Below are 10974 nucleotides of genomic sequence, written 5' to 3' on the forward strand. Positions count from 1 at the left end.
ACACACATGCTCACACACTCACACACACACATGCTCACACACACACACACACACACACATGCTCACACACTCACACCTATAAGAGACAGAACGAGACAGAGTGAGACACTTTGTCAGATAAGGGACAGGCCATGTGCCCACAGCGGAGAAAGAACTGGTTGGCCGGGCGAGTGAGGGACGTTTGCGCCGGCCTGCACCCTTGCCCCTTGGGCCCCGTGAGGGTCTGCGCCGACCCACCTGCTCTGGCTCCAGGTGCGCAGCCGCCTCTCCGTCTGCCCCAGAAGCTTCAAAGAGCTTGTCTCTGAGGCTAGACTCCAGGCTGACAGTCAGCACTGCATCGCACGCCTCCTGCAGGGGCCTGCCAGGGCCCAGGGCCCGATAGGAGCAGTCATGGGAGGGCAAGATGAAGAGCAGTGTGTCGTAGGGCAGGAAGGCCAGCCTCCCGTCTGTCAGGCCCCGGGCCGCGGCCTGCTCAGCAGGGAGGTCTGCTCGGAGCCGCCCAGGAGTGCTGAGTGCATGCACAGCACAACCGGGGGAGAGGCCGGGGCTCACCCTCCAGGCCTTCCCCAAGCTTCTGTGGCCCTGCAGAGCGACGGCGACCCGCAGGCCCAGCCGGCCCCCTTTGCTGCCCCTCTCTTCCTCCCACTCCCTCACTCTGGTCCTTAGTTGCTCAGTCACGTCTGACTCTGCGACCTTATGGACTGTAGCCTGCCAGGCTCCTCTGTCCATGGGGATTCTCCAGGCAACAGCACTGGAGTGGGTTGCCATGCCCTCCTCCAGGGGAATCTTCCCAACCCAGGGATCGAACCCAGGTCTCTTATACTGCGGGTGGATTCTTTACCGTCTAAGCCACCAGGGAAGCCTCAGTCTGGGAGAAAGAGAAATTTCCCCTTTATCTGATGCCCCCGTAACAATAACAGCCAAGGCTGACAAATCCAGGTTTAATCTGGTGAAAAAAAATCCCCTCAGCTGAGGGTAAATTTATATTAATATATACCTTCCAATCTCCCCACTGAGTAATTCTGACCAAATTTTCACCCTCCCTCTGCCACTGGCTCTGAAAATTGCTAATATTTATTGACATCTTGTTATGTGTTGTCCTAAAGCACTTTAAAAACCATTTACTTGTTCAGTTAACAACAATATGAAGAAGTATGTTCAGGACTTCCCTGGTGGCCCAGGGCCTAAGACACCATGGTCCCAGTGCAGGTGGCCCAGGTCCTCATAGGCCTCAACTAAGACCCAGCACTGCCAAATAAATAAATAAAAATAAATATTAAAAAAAGAAGTATGTTCATCATTATCTCTACTTTCAGATGGGCAAACCAAGGCACAGAGAGGTTAAGGAGTTTCCCCAGGATACACAGCTACCAGGGTGATAGGACCAGTACTGGAACTCAGGAAGGCTGGCTCCCAACTTGTAATCTTTCTATATTTTAACATTTTCTAAAATGTTAGATAATTCATATATCATAAAATTCACCTTTTAAAAAGGGTATAACTCAGTAGTTTTATACACAAGGTTATGAAACCACTACCACTATTTAATTCTAGAACATTTTCATCACCCCAGAAAGAAATCCTATACCCAGTACTGGTCACTCCCTACTTCTCTTTCCTCCTAACCCCAGGCAACCACTAATCTTTTTTCTCTGTCTATGAATATGCCTCTTCTGGACATTTAGTGTAAATAGAATTGTACAATATGCAGCCTTTTATGTCTGGCCTCTTTCAGTTAGCATAATGTTTTCCAGGCTCACCCATGCAATAGCCTGTATCAGTACCCCATTCATTTTCACTGCTGCACAATATTCCATTGTATAAGCATTTTGTTTATCCATTTATCGTTGGCTTGTAATCTCAACTGTGGCTCTGAGAGGCATCCTTAAGGTCTGAGCAGACATGAATACATTCCCCTTGGCCTATGTAACAGAAACAAAGCCCATGATCATAAAGCAGGCAATTCCCTCCCCAAGCACCCAGGACAGAAGAGAATCCTGCCCAAAATAAGGGCCCCATGTGGCTGCTCAAGTAAAGGGTTTTGCATCTTGGATTCCTGACAAAGGTTGCAACCCCTGCCAAAAAAGGGCCACCACTTGTTTTGGCTGGGGCCAGGTTCCTACTGAAATTGCTTCTCCAGAAAAATCCAGGAATATGGAGCCATCAAGGAAGGTCAAGGGTCTCCATGCTGAGGAGGGATTCCTATCCAGGAATTGAGGGCCTTCGAAGAGAAGACAGAGCCAGGAACCCTGGACTCTGCTGACTCCTGGGTGGCCGTGATATGTGGGCTATGGCCTCGAGCCACCCCCTCTGCCCCTCAAATAGTGGGCAGGGCCCTGGGAGAAAGATCCACCAGGACTGAATGGAAACAAAACCGGGACTATCTCGGTCCCCTCCCCTCTGCTGTGCTGCTATTTCTGCTTCTCCTTTCTCTTGAGGCGCTTTTCTTCATATTGGCCACAAGGGGGAGCTAACCCACACAACAGGGGAGGTTAAAAAAATCAAAGTCCACGTTGATTACAGTCAAGCCCTTTATCTGTAATAGTCCATCTTATCTTCACAACCCCATGAAGTAAGGGCTTTCATTAAAGTCATGTCACTGACAAGGAAACTACAGCTCAGAGAGGTTTAGTGGCTTGCCTGAGGTCATGCAACTGGTAGGAAATGGGTCCCGGAGAGGGATCTCGGTAATCTGATTTCAGAGAATGTGCACCTAACTAGTCTGCCTTCTGGTTACCAGCGTGGCTGGAACTCAACCCCTACAACAGGGGTGGAGCAAGAGTCTACTGAGGTTTCCCCCATCCACTTCCACCAAGCTCCAGCGACACAGAAGAGAACTTGCTCATCCTCTTAACCCTGCTACCAGGCTACCTCCATTACTCTGCTCTAGCTGGCCTCTCTGTCAGTAGTTCCTCTGCCATCAGCTTCCATTTCAGGCCCTCCCCTGGTGTCACCTCCTCTGGGAAGCCCTGCCCTCACCCCTGCAGATCATTTCCCCCAGGCTCTGGGTTCCTCTGTTCCCGTATCCACATCTGTCTCCCGCCAGACTCGGCTCGCCCTGCTGGTGCCCAGCCAGTTCCTCTCTGTGTCCCCAGAGCCCAGCGAGGATCATGCTCAGTGACCGTGTAGGAATGAAGTGGGGACAGAGCACTCGACCCTGTGAAATAGGTCTCATTAGCCCATTTCCCCTCCTGCCAAACTGGGCTCAGAGAAGCCTGTCTTGAGGGGCGGTGGGCACATCTGGGCCAGGCCTCCCCCTCCGCTCATCTCTAATTCACTACAGGCCTCACAGGCTCAGAGGCTGCCCACCCTGGCCCTCCTCACTGGCACTGGCCTCACATTCCGAACAGACAGAACACAGCGCTTGGTCTTTGTGGCTCTCAAACTGTTGCCAGCGCCGCAGTAAGAAGTGCATTTTAGCTTGGTGTGCTCTGAAAGCTGGGTATACGAAAGGAGTAGCCCAGGAAACTGGAAGTTTCGCAGAGTGACACTTTCCCCAGCTGTCTGCCCTCCATTCTCACCTTCACCACATTTATCCTATCCTAGTCAGTTCTGTTCTTGTCCCTCTCTTTCTGTTTCAGTCGCTTCCTCTTTTTTTTTTTTAATGTTTATCTTTTTTTTTTTTAGATTTTAATTAATTTCTATTAGATTCACTTTTATTATATTTTTTAAATTATTTTTTTAATTTTTTTGTGATGCCGCATGGCCTGTGGGACTAAGGATCAAACCCACATCCCCTGCATTGGAAACACAATTCTTAATCACTGGACCACCAGGGAAGTCTCCTGCAATGCTAGGCTTGATTCACTAAGTTGGTTTCTTGACCAAATGGGCCATGACCCACAGTTTGAAAAAGCTCTAGTTCAGATGAACACTAAGCATTTTCTGTCTTCCAGAGGCTGCCACTCCCCTATACACCACCCCACCATGACTCTCCATGCCCAGCTACTTCCTTAAAGACAGGCCAAATGCCACCTCCTCCAAGAAGCCTCCTCAGATTCCCCCAGGGCCCAGCCGCATACTCCTGTTGTTCTCCAGGCCTCCACTCCCTGGGGTGACCGTGACCTCTGTCATAATCTCCTGCTTACACACCTGTGTCTCCATCACTCAGTCGTCCCCTAGAGAAGGCACTGTCTATCCCATTCACCAGGCAGCCCAGCTCCCAGCAGAGCAGGGACTTGATGACTGCAGGAAGTCTTCCATCAGTCAACAAATCCATGAGGGTTCTGACTCTAACTTCAAGAAACTAAGAATGGCTCTAACACCCTTCCTGGGGCTCAGGTCCTACTACACTCTCTTTTTCTTCACTCTACCAGGGAAGAACCAAGAAAGCCCTTGGGCCCCACTCCACAATTGACACGTACACTGGAGCTCAGAATCCAGCTGCACTGCTTGCCAGCTGTGTGACTTGGGTCTGTTACGTACCTTTCCTGAGCTGCAAAGTGCAAACCGCAGCAGAACTATTAATAGCTCACAGGGCTGCTCTGGGGTAAAATGTGGGCCTGTTGTCAAGGGCTCAGCCTACTGTCTGATACAAAAAAACTCCCCATCACCAGCTATGTGAAGTCTGGGCTAGGGTAGGAGGAAGGCACCCAAATACACTTACTTTTCAGGCCATCCACACTGCAAAGCTGCTTCAGGACCTCCGTGGCCCCCCTGCTCCCCGGGTCCCAGAGAGGTCACCAGCCCCACGGGCAGCCCGTGTGTCCTGAGTCATGGCCACCTGCCGGGCAGTAGCCAGCCAGATGTCCTGATGGGAGGACACAATGGGCATGTGAGCGCAGCCAACGTGTCTCATGACAGAGAGCAGCACGTGGACAGCCAAAGGCAAGGTGGGCACCAGCTCACCTCTTCCCCCTGCATCCCCACACGCCCAGGAGAAGAGGGTCTTGCCCCAGCCTCGGGCCAGCAGAGCTGCAGCTGGGCAGTAACCAGGACTGACAGGGCCCACGAAAGCAGCCATGGTGTTCCTGTGGGCCAGGAATGTGGCCAGGGCTCTAGAGCTGCCCCAGCCCGTGGGAAGAGCCATGGAAGCCAGGCGTGAGCCCAGCATCAGTTGGCTCGGTCCACAGCCAGCTGGGCAGCCACACTGGGGAGGGCCTGGGCAAAGATGAGGTCACAGTCCCAGGGACCCAGCACCCCCAGAGTGAAGGTCTCTGTCCCCCAGGCCAGATCAGGGAGGGAACCAGCCCACAGGGGAGCACCCCAAAGCAGCACAGAGAGAAGTGGCAGGGAAGGGACTGTGCTCGGAAGGCTGAGAGTGGCCCCCCACAGGCCCAGGCGGGGCTGGCGGGCCTTTCCATGCAGCAGCATTCGAGACTGATCTTCAGGATAAAGCCCTCCCACAGTCCTGGGAAAAAGGTGTAAGGTCAAGGCATGCTTTCCAGCATTCTCTGCCAGTGTTTCCTGCATGGCTTTGAGGCAGACACCCCTCCTGCCCCTAGAACCTCAGCCTCTTCATTGGTAAAAATGAGGGATTCAGATCCCTGATGCCCAAAGACCCCCAGATCTGGGGACCTAAACCTCCTTCCCAGAACTGGCTCACAGCCTGCAAGGCTCACACTCAGTCCTAGACTGGAGGGTGGACTCTGGAGTCAGAGCCAGCCAGACCCAGTCACTTCTTCCCATCCTTGTGGCCCTAGGCCAATCTCTGAAGTTCCTGAGCTTCATTTTTCTCGTCTGTAGAATTCGGATAATGAAACCTAACTTGTGGAGTTATTATGATGATTAAATGACGCAAGGTGAGGCATTTAGCGCAGTCCCTGGTACTTATATGTTCAATAAATCTTACCTCTTTCAACCTATTATTATTTCAACCTTCACTCATCCTCCAAAGTGGGCCAAGCTCTCTGTCTGAACCTCCCCTGCCTCTTATCTCTCAAACCCATCCATAGCACTTAACTCTACGGGACTCCAAGGGCACCACAGCACAAGCAGCGCCTGGGTCTGGGTAGCATCCCCATTGTGTGTCTGTGGCTCGAGGGGCTACAGTGGGGATGGTCACTGCAGTGAGTAGGTAAGTGAGTAGGCACTTATTAAATGGAATAGTTATCGTTATCACCACCACTATCATTACCATCATTGGATCTCTGAGGGGAGGCAAATGTACCATGGGGTAGAGAGAGTTGGACGAGTGAGTGAAGGCCTGAGTTTCAGTCCTGCCCCTGCCCCATTCAAGACCTCAGCTTCCCCGTCTGTAGAAGAAGACAGTTTGCCAGGCTGGCCAGCTCTGAGCCCTTCTGGCTTGTGATGCTACATTTCTCCCATCTCAGAGGCTGGTGACTTGGGGAGGGCTGCTCATCTACCAGTCTCTGAGGGACCCTCGGTACACTCCCTCCTCTTCTGCTGTGATGCTCTAAGTGGTCTCTCTCCTAGCATCCCGCCCCAAGGGACAAAGCCCTCGGAGCAGCTAGCTTGTCCTGGGTTCAAAACAGTGAATCATTTCTGGGTGGAAACATAGACATATGCTTCCAATACTGATGACAGGCACCTCTCCCTTCAGTCTCTACCTCCCAAAGCACCTGTGATCCACTGCTTTGCCTGGTGCTTCTAGAGGCCCTGAGGAGACACCACTTATCCTCCTTTGGGGCAGGGGTGGGGGGACTGACTCTAGGCAGGGCAGCGACTTGCCCAAGTTCTCATCAAAAGTTAAGGCTGAGTTGAGACTGAAGCCAGGCTCCCACCTCCCAGTCAAAGACAAAAATCATCTATTTTATTGAACACTTAGAACATCAGAGCTCAAGAATCCTAGAGATCTAAGCATCTGAAGCTACTCCTCTGTGCACAGACAGGGAACTGGGTACAGAAGGGGTGTAGACTTCTCCATCCCACAAAGCAGCTGCAAGCTCCCCTGGCTGCTCAGCCCTGCTGGTCCTGCTCAGTGTCATGGAAATCCTGCAGCCAGTGGCCTGCAGGGGGTCACTGAAGGCTTGGGTCCTTAGTGAGGCCAGCCTCTGGCCAAGGCAGAAGCTGACTTTAGCCCCAGCTCCGCCTCTGACTCCTGAGACAGAATTCACATCCTTTTCTGTACCATCTGTACAGGGATGGCTTAGTTAGATGTTAAGGTCTCCAAAGATCCTTCATTGCCAATGTTTTAGTTGTCAATAGACACCAGGAAACAGGTGACTTTCATTTCTGAAGGCGGCCGCATCCCCTCTCCAGGCTTCCCCCAGGAATGTGTGAGCTGCCTTCCCCCAGGAATGGGTGAGCTGCCAGTGCTCCCACCTCTAACAATAGGTTCATGTGCCATCCTCCTAGGGGATGGTCTCCTAGGGGAGACCATTTGCAGTTTAGTCTCAAGGAAGTGGACACCAAGGATTAGCCACAGTGTGGCTCATAGAGCCAAGTATATGAAGCTAGTAAACTCCATGCTACCATAACCTAAAAAGATAAAGATACCTTTAGCTCCATTAACAGACAAGTAGCCAACATATTCCAGGGAAGAGGGGTGGGTGGTTCCCGTCAGAGCCGGGGCTTCTTAGACCCCAGTATCCAAAGGTCACCCTCCTGCCTCCCAACCTGGTCTTTCTTGCCTTCATTCAGGGAAACTTCCCCAAAGACCCACCTGCCACGCTGTGCTGTTGGGCATGACTCACTATCTCTTTGCAGATCCTAAGGCTCTTGAATGAGGTCCTCAGATGTCAAGCTCTCCAAGCAGGCTCTGTCCTGGGGCATCCCCGCCCCCAAGCCCCCTCCATTCCCACCTTGGCCTGCACGGCCACACAGTCACCACTCCTGCTTCCTGTCATCTTTCCCAGACTTCTGCCAGTGGAGAGGGCCTCATATATGGTTCATTCCTCCCTGTCCCCCTCAGGGGCTTGAAGAAGTCATTTGGAAAATTCGATCTGTTCAGACCCTAGGGCTCTGGGAAGCCAAGCACAGAAAGGAAGGAGGGAATGCAGGAGAGAGGACCTGAGGGAGGGAGGCAGGGAAGGAGGCAAGGAGGTAGGGAGGATGTCTTCAGCACTCTGGACAGCTCCACACCTGGCCGGGACTCCCAGGAGGGAAAAAGGATGGGCGAGCACTACTGAAACTGGTCTTACTGAGCATCCACCACGTGCCAAGCCCTGTACTCGGCACTATTTGCACAACACACTGAGACAGGTAATATCATTACTATTCCTACTTTATATATAAGGAAAGGACAGCCTGGAGAGTTTAAGTAATTTGACCAAGGGCACAGAGCTAGTAAGTGGTAGGGCTGCCTATGGGTCCAGGTTTCTGCTCATCATACCACCTGGATTCTTTGGGAATTATAATAGAGGTTTTTCTATCTTCTCTTTTAATGTGGACCTTATGTGTGAGAATCTCCAAATAGCTTCCCTGGTGGCTCAGATGGTAAAGCGTCTGCCTGCAATGCGGGAGACCCGGGTTCGATTTCTGGGTTGGGAAGATCCCCTGGAGAAGGAAATGGCAATCCACTCCAGCACTCTTGCTTGGAAAAATCCCATGGATGGAGAAGCCTGATAGGCTACAGTGCATGGGGTCGCAAAGAGTCGGACCCGACTGAGTGACGTCACTTTCACTTTCTTTTCGCTTTCTCCTACCAAGGCAAAGTTGACCTTTATTAAGTACACCAAGTATCTACCTTGTGCTAGGGATTGAACATACCCCATACTACCTCTCTGGGCTGTATATGGTGGGATGCTCAGTAATGCTGATTTCCCTGGTGCGCATCCATTCTTTTTTCCTTCTTACCCCATACTACCTCTCTGGGCTGTATATGGTGGGATGCTCAGTAATGCTGATTTCCCTGGTGCGCATCCATTCTTTTTTCCTCTCAGGAAAGTGAAGTCGCTCAGTCATGTCCGACTCTTTGCAACCCCATGGGCTGTAGCCTACCACGCTCCTCCCTCCATGGGATTCTCCAGGCAAGAGTACTGGAGTGGGTTGCCATTTCCTTCTCCAGGGGATCTTCCTGACCCAGGGATCGAACCTGGGTCTCCCGCATTCCAGGCAGATGCTTTAACCTCTGAGCCACCAGGAAAGCCCAGAAATCATTGTTTCTGATGGTTAAGTGCTGCCATCTACCTGGCCTCCTGTTATCCACACCACCATCTCCCCCACCCCCCTCACCCCCTACTCCCGCCCCATGGCCATCTCTGGCCTACAAAGGACAACCAACATAGAGGTCTTCAAGGATGGGGAGGTCTCCCACTCCTGTGAATGCATTCCTTAATACTTGAGTAAAGAGAGTGTCCTCCATGGAGAAGAAAATGGCAATCCACTCCAGTATTCTTGCCTGGGAAATCCCATGGACAGAGGAGCTGGTGAGCTACAGTCCATGGGGTCACAAAAGAGTCAGACACAACTTAGCGACTAAACAACAACAACAATGCTGAAATGTTTAGGAGGGAAGTGTACTGATAATGAAAATTTCTTTGAAATGTATTAGAAAATTAAATGGCCTAGTAGAAAGATGGATGATTAGTGATAAAGAATAGTAAAGAATAGAACAGTAAAATGATCATAGATAGAATCTAGGTTATAACCACATAGATGTTCGCTGAAAAATTCTTTCAAGTTGATATCTGAAAACTTGAAAAGTAAAATCTTGGGAGGAAACAAGAAAAAGAAGTAAGCTGAATATTGCTTAGACAAAACATGATTAACCACTTTAACATATACAATTAGATGGCATTTGGTGCATTCAAAATGTTGTTTAGCCACCATCTCTCTCTAGTTTCAAAACTTCATCACCAGTGGGATTTTGATAGAGTTACATTTATTCCTAAGTATTTTAATCTTTGTAATGCTATTGTAAATGGAATTGTTTTCTCAATTTTCTTTCTGGTTTGTTCATTGCTAGTATATAGAAATGCAATTGATTTTTGTTTGTTGATTTTGTCTTGGAACTTTGCTTAATTCATTTATTAGCTCTAACTTTGTGTGTGTGTGTGTGGGTAATCTTTAGGGTTTTCTAGATATGAGATCATATCATCTCTGAATAGAGATAATTTTACATCTTCCTTTCTAATTTGAATGTCTTATTTCTTTTTCTTGCCTACTTGCTCTGGCTAGAACTGCTAAGATGTTACTGACTAGAAGTGGCAAAATGGGCATTGTTTCTAATTCTAAGGGGAAAGCTTTCAGTTTTTCACCATTGAATATGCTTGCTGTTAGTTATGGGGTTTTTATATATGGCCTTTATCATAGTAAGCTTCCTTCTGTTTCTAGCGTTAAGTGTTTTTATCATGAAAGGATGTGGGATTTTGTCAAATTTTTTATTGCATCAACTGAGATGATTTTGGTTTTATTTTTTTCCCTTAATTCTATGGTGATATATCATGATGATTAATTTTTGTCTGTTGACCCATTCTTTAATACCAGGAATAAATCCCACTTGGTCATAGTGTATAACACTTCTAAAAGGTTTGCTTTTAAATCAAGCCTTGGTTTGCTCAGATTTTGTTCAGAAAGGTATTTGTAATTTTCTTGTAGTATCTTTGCCTGATTTTGGTATCAGTGTAAAAGTTTTCAACATATATTTGGGACGCAAATTCTTTTTCAGATCTATGAATTGCAAATATTTCTCCCATTTTGTGGATTGTTTTCTCACTGTCTTCACAGTGTCCTCTGAAGCACAAAGTGGTTTTTAGTATTTTTTTTGGCCAAGCTGCCTGGCATGTGGGATCTTAGTTCCCCGACGAAGGATAGAACCCAGGCCACAGCAGTGAAAGCACAAGTCCTAGCCACTGGCCCACCAGGAAACTCCCCCGAAAGTTTTGGTTTTGATGGAATCAATTTATGATTTTTTTTCTTTTATCATTTGTGCTTTTGGTGTCATAGCTGAGTAACCATTGCCTAATCCAAGATCACAAACAATTATGCTTATGTTTTAAGTTTGATAGCTTTAGCTAGTACATTTAGTTCTATGGTTCATTTTGAATTAATTTTTTATATGATTAAAGGTAGAGGTCCAACTTCTTTCTTAAAAAAAAAAAAGAGAGAGAGAGAGTGTCCTCTGGCTTCTCC

The 10974-nt window shown here is 49.1% G+C and overlaps 1 protein-coding gene and 1 non-coding gene across 2 annotated transcripts in view; both read right to left on the reverse strand.

Moving 5' to 3' along the window:
* The window catches only part of LOC120875958 (guanylate cyclase D-like), a 58555-nt gene extending 53143 nt beyond the window's left edge, over positions 1 to 5412 (reverse strand). The window contains 6 exon segments of the mRNA XM_040257695.1: positions 238 to 470; positions 473 to 547; positions 4607 to 4658; positions 4660 to 4714; positions 4716 to 5055; positions 5058 to 5412. Coding sequence (XP_040113629.1) covers positions 238 to 470; positions 473 to 547; positions 4607 to 4658; positions 4660 to 4714; positions 4716 to 5055; positions 5058 to 5412 — 1110 coding nt within the window.
* Positions 5413 to 8913: 3501 nt separating this feature from the next.
* Positions 8914 to 8986, reverse strand: TRNAS-GGA. Its single transcript has one exon. It is a non-coding gene; the product is annotated as a tRNA-Ser (tRNA).
* Between the last annotated feature and the right edge of the window lie 1988 nt (positions 8987 to 10974).

The sequence above is a fragment of the Oryx dammah genome, unplaced genomic scaffold (genome assembly GCF_014754425.2).
Source record: "Oryx dammah isolate SB20612 unplaced genomic scaffold, SCBI_Odam_1.1 HiC_scaffold_17, whole genome shotgun sequence".
NCBI lineage: Eukaryota > Metazoa > Chordata > Mammalia > Artiodactyla > Bovidae > Oryx > Oryx dammah.